This window comes from Siphateles boraxobius, unplaced genomic scaffold (genome assembly GCF_051911475.1).
Source record: "Siphateles boraxobius isolate OS27281-9 unplaced genomic scaffold, OSU_SipBor_1 6, whole genome shotgun sequence".
NCBI lineage: Eukaryota > Metazoa > Chordata > Actinopteri > Cypriniformes > Leuciscidae > Siphateles > Siphateles boraxobius.
In genome coordinates, this window is record NW_027509186.1 from 8,345,722 (window position 1) to 8,361,767 (window position 16,046).

Genomic DNA, 16,046 nt, shown 5'->3' on the forward strand with positions numbered 1-16,046 from the left:
AGTATTTCAGGGCCAGAAATACAGCGATCAACTCGAGGCAGTTGATGTGCCAACAACTGGAATGGTCTCATGTGCAACAAGCCCAAAGGGATCACCATGGACGCTGAAGCCATGAGACCTAACATTCTCTGATACTGATGAACAGTGCAATCTTGGCCTAGCCTGACTTTGCTCAGGGTATGCTGAATGGTCTCGATTCGAGCGGGAGACAGTTGTGCCCGCTTCGGGATCGAATCCCATATGATCCCCAAGTAAGTCGTTTTAACCGTTAACCGATTTGCCAAACAGGCCGGAAGGTGAGACCGGGGCATCAAGTAGGAATACAAGATCCTAATCCTTGATGTCCGTGAGGTTTAGCCACAGGTGCCTCTCCGTGCTAACCAAAGCAGACATAGAATGGCCGATAGCATGGGTCGTTTGCTTGGTCACACAGTGAGACTGATCTGTGGCCTGACGTGAATGACTCCTTGTCATTGGTACCACCCGCACTCTGGTCTTTCAACAGGTCAGCCTGGTACACCTGTAACACCGCCATGGTGTGCAGTACAGCACCAGCCTGACCTGCTGCTTAATAGGCTTTACCGTTGAGGTAGTTTTATAAGGCTTTGAAGTTAAAGTCGACGGTGCGAGCCAGGTGAGAGATAATCCAATTCTGCAATGAAAACCATCTTTGGGCCGCAAATACATGGTTCAAATAGACTAAATTTCAGTAACATAAATTTTTTTTTCCACCAAAACAACTCAATGTTTCCAAAGTTCCTGTATCATATAGAGTTTAAGTGAAGAACAGGTTTGAACTGCTCGAAAATGCAGAGAAGGAGTAAATGTTTATTCAGAAGGAACTGTCAGAATTGCCGAACAAAGAAGAGAAGCAAAAGCTGCCGGGGACAAACAAGGCTAGGAGGTTAAATGTGGAATTTCAAAGAGCAGCAAAGAAGGACAAAGAGTCATACTGGAAGCAAAGTTGCATAAAATTTGAGGAGGATTGTCGAAGAGGTCACACCAGGGATCTCTTTGCACAGGCCAGGAAAATTCAAACTCCCTTTCAAGCCCATAAAGGAATGATAAAAGACAAGTATGGAATTAGAGGCAGGTGGTAAGAATACACGATAGAGCTTTATGTAAGCACTAGCAATGGAGAACAACCTAACAATGACCCAGTAGAAATAGAACCAGCTATTTTAAATGAAGAAGTTATATGGGCTCCTGGTTTCGACTATATCCCAGCAGAATTGTTGGGGCCTATACCACCTGCAGCTATCAAAGAAATTTACCAAAAGATCTGGGAAACCAGGAACTTGCCAAAAGATTGCTAATGATCAGTTTTCATACCACTACTAAAGAAAGGCGATGCAAGGAAGTGTTGCAACTACTGTTCAATCGCCTTTATTTCTCAAACAAGCAAAATCCTTCTAAAAATTATAAATCAGCGCCAACACCCAATTGACTCGCAGGCTGGGTTTCGCCGAGGTCGTGGCACACTTGACCACATCAGCATTGAAATTTAATGAATATCAGAAAAGCGTCTACATGTGCTTCATTGACTATAGTAAGGCTATTGATTGTATTGACTTCTGCTTCTTGGGATCTATGATTGACCAAACCGGTGACTGCACACCTGAAATAAAGCACCGGATTTCATTAGGGCGTAATGCAATGCTGAGCATGCACCAAATCTGGAGAAGCAGACATCAACCTCTCAAACAAATGCAGGCTATTCCAAGCAATTGTGTTTTCTATATAAACATACGGATGTGAAAGCTGGACTATGAAAAAAACGATCGAAGGAGAATTGATGCCTTTGAGATAGGGCATCTTAAGGATACCATGGACAGCGAGGGTTACTAACAAGAGAGGTCCTGGAGTGCATCAAACCAGAGATGTCACTTGAGGGAAAAATGATCAAATTCCGGCTCATATACTTCGCTCATGTGATGCAAACAGCTTAATTGAATAAATTAAATGATGCTTAGCAAAGTTAGAGGCCGCCAAAAACAAGAGTGACACAGAACTAGGCATAGAACAGCTGAAAAAAAAAGCAAAAGACTGGAAAGCATAGCGAGAGATGGCACATAAGATCGCCAAGAGTCTGATCTTCAGACTTCGCCCCATCTGTATATATAGGGATTTATCATAAAAATGTGAAAAATTCATTATTTGACCACTGTGAAAAAGTAATTGGCCAAATGTGAAAAAGGAAAACTAGAGCACTTTGTATTCTCAAATGCACATTATAAGCTACATGCAGAGATGGAGTTTGTAAGGATCAGCATTTACTATGAACCAAGCCGCTCCCACACACAAATTTCAAAGAATTTCTTCATTTTAAAATGAATGAAAAGGGGTAAAAGAAGTAAAAACGCACCAAAAAATTTGAGTTTTGAATGTTACCATTCATTCATTAATAAGATTTTACTGATCAGATAGAATTTGGTTTCAGTTGAAAAATATCAAGTTATGATTGTTTTAGTCAAGTCAAGTCATCCTCATTTATATAGCGCTTTTAACAATGTAGAATGTTTCAAAGCAGCTTTACAGAGATAAACATATAATTTAAGGTAACAGAGATTGGTTTAGTTTTATAGTGGTTCTTAAAAATGTTTTTTCCAGCTAAAGTTAGTTTTGATTGATTCACTTCCGTCTAAATGATAGTTTGTTATTAAATTAGGGGCCGCTAAGATGACACCGTACTCTCTAAACAGATTTATTTATAATAAATAATAAATTTATTTATAATAAATTGTAATTTTAGCATCCGTTGTCCACCTGAACTAAATGTTTTTCTCTAAAAAAGCAAAACGACAGTGGGAGAGGTGCAGCGGTGGGCAAGTAATGTAATCTGTGTATGACAGAATACCGTGTAACACCAGTTAGACCACAGTAAGAATGAGCATGACTTGCCCCACTGATCACATGTTTCCTGTGCCAGAGCATCCCTTGCTGTCCTGCGTATTACTGCATGCAATCACAGGATCCCTTTCCCTTTGAAGTGCATTCTCAATGGCCACATCTGTATTTTCCCAATGTTTGTTTTATTTCTATTTGTATAAAATGTGTAGATAAATAACTCTTTATTTTATGTAACTTACACCCCATTGCTGAATATTATAAACTCACCAATGCCATAGAGTGCAATCTTGGTGTTTCCTTTCTGCAGAAGAACTGGACTGACCTCAAGTTTCTCCACTGAATGATTGCGGCCAAAATGATTGACCAGACCAGCGCAGCTCAACAGGTCTATAGCACATAGACCATCAGCCTGGAACACACATACAAAGCCAAACACAAAAACAAAAAAATAAGATTGGAAGGAACGAAGCAGTGGCGGCTGCTGGTCTTTTAAAGAGGGAAAGCTCATTTTCGGCCTAAACCGTGTGCAGTTTGCTAGCTGGCTAGTTCACCCCTACGACGCTAGCCTAGCCTACTGTATGAATGAATGAACAAACAATCTAAAAAAAAGATATTAAACTCGACGGAGGAAATGTGGGAATTAGGTTAAACTGAAACAAGGAATGTGGTGTATATTTGTGTGAAATGTATGATGAAAATTGGCTAGCAATTTCACCAAGCAAATACCAAGAAATAGGTTGCAGCAGTTTGTCTTTCGACTACACTTGCAAAATCTGCGATGTGACTGAGCTCGAATAGCTTCAGTGTCAGCAACATTTTATAGTACAAAATAGCTGTCAATCAAAAGGAGATGCAGTCTTTTGACAGACCCTCAAATCATCATGCAGAAGCCCGGAGTCCAGCCCATACCCAGGGACATAATCGCAGCATTTATCCAATGACCGTCTAATTTTGCAACATTTAAATTGCATCTTACTGGCCAATTTAACACATAAAGAAAGAAAATACACAATTACTTTCTACAGCTGAGAATCAGAAGTCCTCATACTGTTTTGAGGTCTGCCTAACTTTATTTTTCAGTTGTTGATTATTATTACATTTTGGTGATCAAAGACGAGTTTTAAGGGATAAAATGATTGACTGCAGGGGGACTTTAAGATCTACTGTACTACAATGTTACACTGTACAACCAAAAGCCTGTACTGCAGACCTGTTAGCAGCTGATTTCCCCAACAAAAGTAATTTAAAGTTTTATGAGCAATATGCAACAGATAGTTCATGGACATGGACTGTGGGCTGTCCGTAAGCACGCCTGAGGCTGCATTACTCTCTATGTGCACACACAACCCATTAAAAACACAATATGATCATTTTAGTCAACTAATAAATTGATGTATTCTCTTACCCCAGTTGGGTCATCATGGTTACCATGCACACTGAAGATAGGGATGGAAATGTTGAGATTATTGTCCAAGTAGTTCACCCATGGAAACCTGACAAAATAACAAAAGGACATCATGTGTCCTTGAGTATTCTCATATCTTATAGAGGGAATGCATTAACGTCACTTTCCCGCCGGAACACGCCCCCTCAGCCGGACTGAGTGGCAGAAGAGCTGCTGCGTGACTGGATTTAATAGGAGAAACTGCGAAAACGCAAGTAAAACAAAGATTATCAATTTAAACTAAAGATTGGACTCAATATAGTGTTCCTTACAACTTACTAAAGATCCAGTGATCAATGGATATTGACATGCAGCTAGGAATCGTGTTTCCTGACATTTATTTGTGCCTGATTTTGACACCGGGGAAATACATACAGCAAATTTGCCTGTGAACGCTTTATATAAATACAATATAGGCAGGTCTAAATCCAGGTTATCACTTATATCAATGGTATATATATCATCATATCGTCTAGACTTAAAACTTGTATAGTTTTTTGTCAGTGTTTATTTTAAAAATGTCAAATTATACAGAATATACAGTGGTAAATATTTGATTGATGAGTTGTCACTGTAATATATAACAATACAATATATAGAGAATGATTTTACCACTAAATTCAGCATATTGACACAAAAATGATAACTGCAAATCCACCTTTCGCTGCCTGGAGTCCAGTTGTTTCTATGAATTGCAGCGATCTATTTGCTTCTCTGTTCTGTAGCTTTCGGCAATCTGTAAAAATATACCCCGGAATCTTGTCAAATGTAGTTGTACAGTCAATCGCAAAGCTCGTTCCCGTTTTAGATGTGTTTTTTGTGTTTTTCAAGGCATTCACGCTGAAAACCAATGCTGTCGCTCAGTCTTTTTGCCACTCAGTTCGCGTGGCCTCAATCACTCCAGCTGACGGTGACGTCACGCGCATTCCCTCTATTGTATGTCCTTGTCTGTCAAATCCAACTCAATCCAAATTAAATTTTGGACTTGCTTTATGTAGTTAGTTAGTGCCATACAACGACAGTTCATATTGACTATGGCTGTCGACAGATAATATTTCCCTTCCCAAAGCATGCCTAGCCCACATTCACGTCCACATCTAAAACAATGCCACATACACGTTAATAATGACAATATTCATTTTGGTTTAACTATGCATATAATAAGGTGAAAAGAAAACAAGAATGGACTTGCATGTCAAGACTTAAGTAAGCAATGTTTCTGACCAAGATACCAAAAAAGCTTTAGTCTTACTTGCTGTGGCTGAAATTGACAGCCTGATCACTGATGATTTCAAAGACGATTGGCCGGTCACCCATGCAATACTTCCTCATCACCTCCATGCAGCTATGCATAGTTTTGCGGGATGGTTTATTGTCATGGAACAGATCCCCACCCAGCAAAACAAAGTCAACCTGAGAGAAAAAGAGAGAAGGACTATGAAAAACAATCAGTTGAAGGAGAAAAAGCATAAAGTGTATACTGTACATTATACAGATACATGCATCTGTGCAGAGAGGCATTTATGAATCAGGGTTGTGCGTGAATCAGAATTGGGAATAACTTTTTTAAATTCCAAAATAATTATTGAATTTAACCAACCCAACCCTGGTACTGGAGTACCCCCAACTGTCTCCCTAATCAAACACACCTGATTCAATTCGTTAGTAGAGACTTTAAAGTCCCCCTGTGGTGGAAATCAAGTTTTTAATGTTGTTTATACATGTGGTGTTTTAATATGCTTTAAGACAACCCATATGTAAATTCATCAGTCAACACCATTGCTAAATATTTTCTTCTTAAAAGTTCAGTGAACCAAAGACACAGTTTGAAATTGCTGGTGTTTCTGACGTCACAAACTACCTTGTAACCTTGTACCTTGTTATTAGGTACAAGGTTACAATGTGCGGGCGGGCTTTAGCATATCATTAACTATAACCGCTCTGAAGCAGTGGAGTCATGACAAGCCGAGTTTTCCTGGTTTCTTTTTCTGTTGCTATGAAAAATCGTGCGTTTAGCAATATAGCGGGTGAATTCACACGAGGCACGTTCCGGGACTGATCCCAGCAATGGTACTAGGTCCCCATCCTAGGATCAATCCTGGAACATGTTTGTGTTACCACAGAAGGCAACTTAGCAGTTCTATGTCAATTTTCTGGCATCAACGCTCTGTGTGCAAGGGGCTTTAGATTCTGAATATTGGTAATGGGTGATTTTTGTAAATTTGTGTAATAATTTCATATAAATTATGTAATTAATATAAAATCACCTCAAAGTCTCAAACAATATGTATCCATTTTTTAATTCCCACCTCATTTTGCACAGCTTGTTTCATGATCTCGTCAAAGGTCACAAATGTGTCATTTCCTCTAATAGCATCCTTCTCTAGGTAACCTAGGTGAATGTCAGTGGCAATGAGGATCTTGAATGTCTCCTCATCATCACTAAAAAAACACAAATAAACATTACAACATTCAAGAGGATCACTGAAACAGAAAACTATTAAAAGGGTCTTGTAAATGAGTTGTAGTGTCATGACAGCTACAATAAACTATACAGGTTTAGAGATGTAAAAACAAAAACTTAATCGGCAATCATCAGACCTACAGTTTATGTGGTTCCAGACATTTTCATAAACTTTTGAGCCATCATGTGAACAAAGCTAGCTGAATTTAAGTGTCACAACCACTTGTCAATCAACCAGTTGATGCCTGTTATTTTTCTAGGTATAACTAACGAAAAGTTTACAAAAAACACTTTTTACAAAATAAATGTACTCACATGGTGTTTCCAGCTGATGTCATACTGGGGGAACTGCACTGAAACACTGAAAATGATGATGAAGTACGGAAACAAAAGACATATTAAAATATGTTGATAAACATATTTAGTTATTATACCTATATGCTTATGCAGAGAACATTTACAAACTGAGTAATATATGCATCATGCCATAGTCGGCTCCTAAACATGCGTGATGTTCACACAGAAGAGCGGATTTGATTATAAAAACTTTACCAGACAAAGCTGCTGCTAAGTGTTTTAGATGGGATTTGTTCATTAACAAATCAAAGCAAAAGAAAAATAACTTTACCTATCAAAATAATTCAACTGCTCCTCACAAGACAATCCTATCGTTCACATGCAAGCAATCTTCTCCTCCCACCGCGGAAGAAGAAGTCATTCGCTTACTCGCGGGAAGGTTTTTTTTGGAATCCTGGGAAATGTAGTTTAAACATTCTGTCGGTGCAAGCGAATTGGCCGCACAAGAAAATATATTTCCCAGCGTCAAAAAAAGCTGCGAAATCATCGTGTTGAAAAACTATGGAAATGAATGTCATTACAGTTAATACTATATTTCAGAATGCACAGAAACTGTTAAGTGTGTATGATATTCTTCTAAAATATTTAAGAGATACAGAGTTTATTAGAAGGATTTTTTTTTTTCATTTTCATTTTATTTCATTTATTTATTCCTTTCGTTTATCGAGGCTTCACACTCCCTCCCAGTAGGTGGCGGAAATACACCTTAAACTGGATTACCAACCGCCATTAAACAAAATAAGAAGAAGAAGAAGAAGAAGAAGAAGAAGAAGAAGAAGTATTATTAGCCTTTGCTATTATTAATAGCAAAGATTATAGAATAACAGTCTTTTTGGTAATAGAATGGTGTGCTCAACGTGAACATAGCTGGTAATCGGTGAGTTAAAAACAAAAACCCATGTCATTCGATTAAAAGCAAGTGTTTACTAGTTTAAATAAGAGTAAATTGTTTAAAGGGTAACATCGATATAAAGTGATCTGTCAGCCACTAAATTAGAAGGTATTGTGGTGGCACCATGTTAAATCATGTATGTCTATAGTCCTCCTTGTTTGAATTAATTATTTTTCTAGCAATATCATAAACATGATGTAAACATCTAAACGATTTAAACACTGTTTGTAAGCACCAATGTATGTCTGTAATTATTGATAAACTTGGGAACCCTATATTTACTAAGTTAATGAAAAACATGTTGTTTGATAATTTTTGTCAATCAGGCTGTTTACTTCTGCCATGGGTCCAAATTATGTTACTTTTTGGGTGTCACATCTCATATCTCATATCTCACATCTCTCTCGCTCAGTGATGGAGTTTCCAGAAGGTTTTAACCAGCTTGACCTGCTGGAGTCTCATGGCCACATGATTCCAGTGGGGACAAAGAGCGGCTGGGTGGAAGAGGAGGAAGGAGATGATGAGGATGAAACCTGCCACACTGAGGAATGGTATCAACAACAGGAGCTTCAATTACAAGACACTCCAACTGAACTGATATTATGGGCCGCTGAGAAGAATAGAGTAAGTGATCTTTATCTCGAGCAGTGGTTTTCAATCCTGAATCTCTTATTTCAAGGGATCATGAAATGGAGAATCAATCGGAGATCAAATGGAGAATCAAAAATCGAGAGAATCGTGATGTCACATCACATCCGTGTTGCATACGGTGGGTGTAGTCGCTCAAGGTCAGAATCAAAGTCGGAAAGAGCTTTATTTAAAGTGTGCTTGTACAAACAAGGAATCTACCTTAGTTTTGAATCTTGCAGTGCAAACACATAAATACATTTTAAGAATAAAACATAAAAAAGTATAAAGACACAGATAGGTTTAGTCAGAATAAACATATTTACAGTATTGTAAATAATATGAATAAATGGGAATGAATTTACAAAGATATTGCACTAAACAGTGGGAGTATTGGACTTGTTCATTAACATTGTTAGGAGCCATTTAACTGTTTAAGAGCGAAATGGTCTGTGAGAAGAAACTGTTCCTGTATGGCAAGCTGTGCTAGCATTAACCTTTATCCTTCCCTCGGGGATCAAAATGACCCGAAGCCCTAAAATTATACAGATTTTTTTTGTCCATAAAGCTTATTATATTTCATTTAGATAATATTTTTAAAAGTTTTTAATTTAATTTTTTTGAAGATTTTTTTTTATTTTTATTTATTTATTTACCTTTAACTAGATTTAATCAATAAAAAATAAATAGTAATTTAAGCACATTCCTCACATTCATTCAACTAAAATTCAAAATAACTCACAATTTCATGCCTAAACCTTTTAATTCAGCTCAAAATATCTTACATTGGGTGCCTTTCCCGACCTCTTGTGGAAAAAATTTATATAACATGATATTTCATGACTCTAGCCACTAGATGGCCTTATAGCTCTATTTGGAGCAAATGAGCTGTCTGAAGCTCTTTCTTCAGACATTTAATTGTTTCGCTCTCTTTCTCTCATTCCTATTGGGGCCAATTGTGAGGGAAAGATTTGTTACTTTTTTCTTTTTTTTTTTTTTACAGATAAAACTCGAATCCATTCAATTTGTTTTGTGTATTCGTGGTTCAAGTGCGACAAAAGTCATGGGGTCTACCCCTCCGATAACTTTTTTGCTCACCAGTCACTGTGGTTTGTGGTTTTTCAAAGTTACTTGCCACTCAGCATTTTTACTGGCCACAATTTTGACATCTATACCATAGGGAAAAACTGCCATACAGATATTTTTTATATTATCTTATAATTTGATAGCCAGTATATTAGGCTGCTGTCACGATAAGTATGGACCCATTATACTGTTTTATACAGTCAATCCAAAAATTATTCAGACAACAGATATAATTTTTTTTTTTTTTTTTACTAGTGAGTGCAGGACACTATAGTTCATTTATGTAAGTGAGGATAGCAAAATTAAAGGTGGGGTATGTGATTTGGGAAACGACCGGCAGATTCTGAAAATACACAATTCAAATGGTCCTACCTTCTTTCCTCCAACGCTGGCCCTGACTCCACCCATTCGAAGAACATGGACGCACAATCATGCACCAGCGAAAACTCAGATGTGTGAGAGATTGTAATGATGATTTACTACTAATCATGGAACCGGCTTTACTGACGAGATGCGCATGGGTCACGAGCTTTGAGTATGCGCACGAAGGGGGTCACGCGCGCTGGGGGGAGGGGGGTGTGGTACGACCGTTTGATTGACGAACTTACTGTCCAATGATTTTAGATGGTCTTGGAAATGATTGGCTGGAGTTTTTAGAGTCCTGCCTGTTCCACAGATGATTAAATTGCTTAATTTTCATTTCAGTGCTTCTAACTCAGTGGCTGTAAGTGGGTTAGGAATAGGATTTCAAGTTATTTTGAAAAAATGGACAAAAAAGAGAATCACATACCCCACCATTAAGTAAACTGTGTGTGACATATTATACCCAAAAATTATTCATACAGTGGACTACCAGTAATATTTATAAATGGTTGTTGATCGTTGACAGATGAAGTTAAGTATTGATGTATTTTCCTTTCTTTCTTTCTTTCGCAGTTGGCAACAGTAGAACGTCTCCTCACATTGGACCCAACACTCGCTAATTGTCATGATAGTGATGGATACACCCCTCTACACCGCGCTGCTTATGGTGGCCATTATTCCGTGGTCTCTGCTCTTTTAAATGCTGGAGCCAATCTTCATGCGAGAACGACCGATCATTGGATGCCGCTACACAGTGCCTGTCGCTGGGGTCACGCCGCTGTAGCTTCTTGTCTTTTGCAATGGGGGGCAGAGGTCAATGCCATGACAAGGGGCCGACTCACACCACTACAACTGGTGGCGGGAAATGCTGCAGCTGGACAGACGATTGAGCTATTGCTTTCACAACGCACCCTACGGGCAGGACTGAAAAACGGTGCCGGAGAGACCGCTTATGACATTGCATATCGCACAAGTGAACATCACAGACTGTTTGAGATGGCAGAGCCCTGTAATAACATATATTGAAGCATATGTGCACTACATATATTGATGTGCGCAAGTGTTTAATTTCTGACATAAATCTTAAAAATGTGTCTTATGAATTGTTGAGGTGATGCCATGTAAAAATCTTCTATGGAAAATAGAGTTTGACTTTTAAAAAAGACTCATGATCGTAATGCATCAGCATGCATGTAATAAGATGTTCACAACTGTAATTATAATCATTGAACAATTTAAGCATCTTGTTGTCTATGCATGATGTGATTATGCATTTGCAGGGAGAACCAGTCCTTGTTAACCCAACATTGTGTATGTACACAACAGTTATCTCAACAACTGTCTTAAAAATACTATCAATGCATATAATTTTTAACTTAAACCAAAATCGCATCTGTATTCTTTGGCTTTTTAGTACAGTGTATTTGGATGTTTTCTGTATGTTTTGTATGTCTACATGTTTGCTGGTTTATTTTTATTGTGATGTACAGCACTTTGGAACTACAGTGGTAGTCTGTAAGGTGCTATATAAATGAATAAACGAACGAACAAACGATTTCATGTATATGTGGATGTACTGCATGTAATTTAGGCTCTGTAATTTGTCACCATTTTAATTACTTTTGCCATTAATTTTATGTCTTGCAAACGTGACAAATTAATTTTTAAAGTACAAATATTCTGTGTAGAATGTCAAATAATACAATTCTTCCGTGTCCTCTGGAATCTTTAGGCAACACCCATAAAAGCTTTTACGACTGAGAAAGTGTATGTTTGGCTTTAAGGTGTGTGAGATCCTGAGTCCTGTTACAGGTCACCCAGATGTTTTGCTCTCTTGTCAACAAATGTAGTGGCACTATAAAAAAATTACAATGAAACCGTATACAATTGTTGTTTTAATACTTACAATGTCAAACTTAAATACTATTAGAAATAGCAAGTGTTTTACAACAATAAATGCACACCTACAATAACTGAGAATATACATTGGAATAAGTACATTAAAATATACAAAAATGGGTGGACAGTCACAACTATGCATTAATATGTATTTTTAACTTCCAATCTACTCGTGAGGAGAGATGTTGAAGTAGGTGAATTGCTACAGTAAACTCGTGGCTCCATGGATGTAAACAAAGACTGCTTTGAGATGTGAACCGGGTTTGACCCCGCTGCCACGTCGCGCACCTGTAATATAACAGTAAAGACTAATTCAGACTCAGAGTAAAGTACACACACTCACTCTCCTTAAGGACGTTGCAAACTCACTCTGCGCGTTCAGCTAAATAACGAGCAATTCCTAGATACAATGCAAGAAAAAAGTCAATATTTAGAGCTGTTTTGCTAAACCGGATAAACAAGTTGGACTGATACAAGAACGCATTTAATCTCTGATGTTCAGAGGAGTATATAGCCTACTATATGGACACCCACTCCAGACGGGGACAGACAACAAATCATACAAATATACCTGTAAAGGTGAGCAGCGCGTACCGACAGAAACAATGTCGCGTTGTGTTTATAGTTCCGAGGTCATACTGGTGGGTTTTCGCGCTGGCTGTGTGGTATGCCATATTATTATTCGTTTTAAGTCTAACGAATTTCCACCTGTCGCGGTTGGACGCATCCACGCACGGTGGGTTGCGAGCCGAGAAATCCAGTGTGACGCTCCTGATCTGGTGGAGGCCCTTCGGTAACCGGGATCCCCTGCCCGATTGTGCTTTGCGCTATGGTATCCAGGATTGTACCCTAACCACGAACAGAAGCGCGTATACCCGCGCTGATGCCGTTATCATACACCACCGCGAACTGATGCGCAAATGGAGTCTCCCCGGCGTTCCGCGGCCTCCGCGCCAGAAGTGGATCTGGATGAACTTTGAATCTCCGAGTCACTCCGGCTCTTTAATTGGACTAGATGGGGTGTTTAACCTTACCATGTCATACCGTCGAGGCTCGGACGTGTTTCTGCCGTATGGGTACCTGCAGCCCCGGAGGGGAGAAAGAGACCCTCCACAGGTGAGTGCGCGGCACAGGCGTGGAATCGTCGCGTGGATTGTTAGCAACTGGAATGAGCAACACGAAAGGGTGCGATTTTATCGGAATCTCCGGCGATATGTACATGTGGATGTTTTTGGACGTAATGCGCGTGATTTGATATCTGATAGCGTAGTGCGCACCGTATCCCGGTATAAATTCTACCTGGCATTCGAGAACTCTTTGCACACCGATTACATCACGGAGAAACTGTGGAGAAACGCTCTCTTATCAGGGGCAGTGCCAGTAGTTTTGGGACCGCCACGGGAGAATTATGAACTCTTTCTTCCCGCTGATTCCTTCATACACTTTCAGGATTTCAGTGGCCCACGGGCTCTTGCCGCATACCTCAAACACCTGGACCGAAACCACTCCCTCTATCAGCGTTACCTGAACTGGAGGCGTCACTACAGCGTGCATGTGACGTCATTCTGGGCGGAGCATTACTGTATGGCCTGTAGAGCTGTCCAAGCCAGCAGACGCCAGTACAAATCAGTGTCTGATATTGCTCTTTGGTTCGAGTCTTGATGTTCCCTGTGAGTGTGCGTGTGTGTGTGTGTGTGTGTGTGTGTGTGTCAGTATAATCACAGACATACTCTTTCACTGTTACCTCTACTGTCACAATGTCTTACATATGTTGTAGGTTTGTGAAATGTATTTTTTTTTCTGTTATTATGGATTGTGTATGTTTGTTTATTCAACAATCTTGAATACAATCTCATAATTAACCTATTCTTGTGCCCATCTAATACACTCACCCTTTGTTCTCTCTGCTGTGGGATTACACATTTAAGAATATGTTTAAGTTCTGCTGATCCTACATACATAACATTACTTGAAAATCTAAGGTGAAATATGGGCATTCAATATGAACATGATGCCAGAGAGGGGGTTTTGTCAGTCTTTGATCTCCATTCAGAGAGTCAAACTGTGTGTAAAACGTTTAGTTCTTGTGAGCAGGTGGTACTTACAGAATCCAGGCATGCTGGTGCTCATAAGGCTTCAGGCCATTTGATGTAAATAAGGTCTGTTTGATATGACAAATGGGGGTCTATTTTCTCACCTCTGTTTCATCTCTGGCTGTAAGGCTAATAAGGACAAGGACTGCAACCTGAATGCCTATAAAATACAATGTGTTGCATGGTCGGACTTGATAACTGCAGCACGTCACAGTACGTTCTCAATAAAAAATCCTGTTGAAGATACATCCAAGTCTCCTGATTGTCGCTTCTGAGATTTCCAAAAATGTTACTTCTATTTTCTGGAATAATGCTTTCCCCAAATCTACCTCCAATTTTTTTTATCAAAGGCTTTTCAGGAGAACACATTCATATAAAAAGATCTGATTCATATATTAAAATAAGCTTTTATCTTCAGTATGTCATGACATTGATTCTTATGCAATTTGGCAAATAAACACTCCCGGTTAAACGTTTGGATTAATTAAGATTTTTGTAAATGTTTTTCTAATTTTATTCATGCATTTATTTGATCAAAAATAAAGTAAAACAATACTATTGTGAAATGTTATTACATTTTAAATGTTTTGATATATTTTAAAATGTGATTTATTCCTTCTGAAGGCAAAGATGAATTTTCAGCAGCATTACTTCAGACTTTAGTCACATGATCCTTATTATTCTAAGGTGGTGTCTCAAAGTAGTACAGTAGTCAGGGCAGAGTAAATTGGATGATTAATTGTTATTTTATGTGCTTTTCATTAAAGGGAAATGTTTAGTTAAGGTGGACATTTAGAGTTGTTTTTGTTACTGAATTTTAAGGTTACCATTGTGCTGAAGAGTAGTGCTTGTGCTTAATTGGGCACTCAGAGTTTTATTCTGAGTTGTTTATTATATTGTGCATAATTATGAATGACACTGTTGACCCATCTACACTGATTTGTTTTCAAATAAAATACATCAAGTTGATTAAAAAAGTTGTTTGTAACTTATTATTTAAATAAGGTTAATGAATTCTTTTTTGAGTGTATCTACATCAAGGTTGAAAAGGAGTTTCACCATATAACACTAAAAAGATTGTACTCATTACAAAAGACAATTCACCACATAGCAACATTTTGACGTCCCAGATTCGGCCCACATCTGACAGACGTGGAAAGATGATCTGGCCCGCATACAGCGTGGAATGACGGCCCTTGGGTGGCTCACTCCTGTTTGCCAGATCTGTGTTTCCGCTCGACTCTTTTTCTGTTCTCTTCTTTCCTTTAGTGATTCTGCTTATTAAGGCTGAGATGACTCCATATTTAATATACACAGATTCTGTGGCCAGATTTCTGTGGCTGACATCTGGCATTGCTATGGCCTGCTTGTGGCCGAAATCTGGCAAACAAGAGTGAGACATCCGTCATTCCACTCTGTGGGCCAGATCATCTTTCCACGTCTGCCAGATGTGGGCCGGATGTGGGTCATTTGATGCTGCCAAAAAGGATGAAATAATGATTTGGTACAAAACAAATGTTTTTGAAGAAGTTGATGATGCAGGTCAAAAGTGTGTCTCCTTACTAGATCGGTCTGTCATCTCAAAGAAACTATCATTGGTATTGTGCCCAAAGCATGACTCGTACCTAGAGGTTTTGAAGAGCTAAATATTCACAAGCTGCAGAAAGATTCCCCAACCTGTGTGTCCGACTCTCTTAGGCTATTATTAGCAGTAATTTCTTCAAATAAGTCTGTCAAATCTGCTTTCTTACAGGGCATGCAGAGAAATATATGTCCGCCCCCCTCCTGAAGCAGGAAAGGAAAATGGAAACTAAACAAGTGTGTTTATGGCTTTGCAGATGCATTGGTACAACAAGGTGAAAGAAATCAGGCTGAGTACAGGTGGAAGAATGTCTCAAGTAGATCCAGCAGTATTTTACTGGTTGGATGAACAGTGTAAGATTGCTGTACTCGCATGTCATTTTCCTTGGG

The 16,046-nt window shown here is 38.8% G+C and overlaps 3 protein-coding genes across 5 annotated transcripts in view; 2 read left to right on the forward strand and 1 right to left on the reverse strand.

Annotated features, from left to right (window-relative positions):
- mre11a (MRE11 homolog A, double strand break repair nuclease) overlaps positions 1–7,467 on the reverse strand; it is a 42,675-nt gene extending 35,208 nt beyond the window's left edge. For 2 of the 3 annotated variants that reach the window (XM_077207605.1, XM_077207604.1), the window contains exons 1-6: positions 7,387–7,465; positions 7,074–7,119; positions 6,604–6,736; positions 5,547–5,707; positions 4,256–4,343; positions 3,118–3,259 (exon numbers count right to left, since the gene is read on the reverse strand). In XM_077207605.1, the coding sequence (XP_077063720.1) occupies positions 3,118–3,259; positions 4,256–4,343; positions 5,547–5,707; positions 6,604–6,736; positions 7,074–7,096 (547 nt within the window). In that variant the 5' untranslated portion in view covers positions 7,097–7,119; positions 7,387–7,465. Of the gene's footprint in view, positions 1–3,117; positions 3,260–4,255; positions 4,344–5,546; positions 5,708–6,603; positions 6,737–7,073; positions 7,120–7,386 lie in introns of all 3 variants that reach the window. The other variant, XM_077207602.1, reaches the window with a different exon arrangement.
- A 379-nt stretch (positions 7,468–7,846) lies between these two features.
- ankrd49 (ankyrin repeat domain 49) lies at positions 7,847–11,960 on the forward strand. Its single transcript, XM_077207589.1, has 3 exons — positions 7,847–7,992; positions 8,420–8,631; positions 10,657–11,960. The coding sequence occupies exons 2-3, from the start codon at positions 8,422–8,424 to the stop codon at positions 11,107–11,109; spliced, it is 663 nt and encodes a 220-aa protein (XP_077063704.1). The 5' UTR covers positions 7,847–7,992; positions 8,420–8,421; the 3' UTR covers positions 11,110–11,960.
- A 54-nt stretch (positions 11,961–12,014) lies between these two features.
- Positions 12,015–15,052, forward strand: LOC143715809 (alpha-(1,3)-fucosyltransferase 4-like). The gene has a single exon (XM_077207588.1). The coding sequence runs from the start codon at positions 12,505–12,507 to the stop codon at positions 13,642–13,644; it is 1,140 nt and encodes a 379-aa protein (XP_077063703.1). The 5' UTR covers positions 12,015–12,504; the 3' UTR covers positions 13,645–15,052.
- Positions 15,053–16,046: the final 994 nt, after the last annotated feature.

Coding starts and splice junctions, on each gene's coding strand:
- ankrd49 (XM_077207589.1), top strand. CDS start 8,422: ATGGAGTTTCCAGAAGGTTTTAACCAGCTTGACCTGCTGGAGTCTCAT. Junction 8,632..10,656: donor GGGCCGCTGAGAAGAATAGA/GTAAGTGATCTT, acceptor TTTCTTTCGCAG/TTGGCAACAGTAGAACGTCT.
- LOC143715809 (XM_077207588.1), top strand. CDS start 12,505: ATGGACACCCACTCCAGACGGGGACAGACAACAAATCATACAAATATA.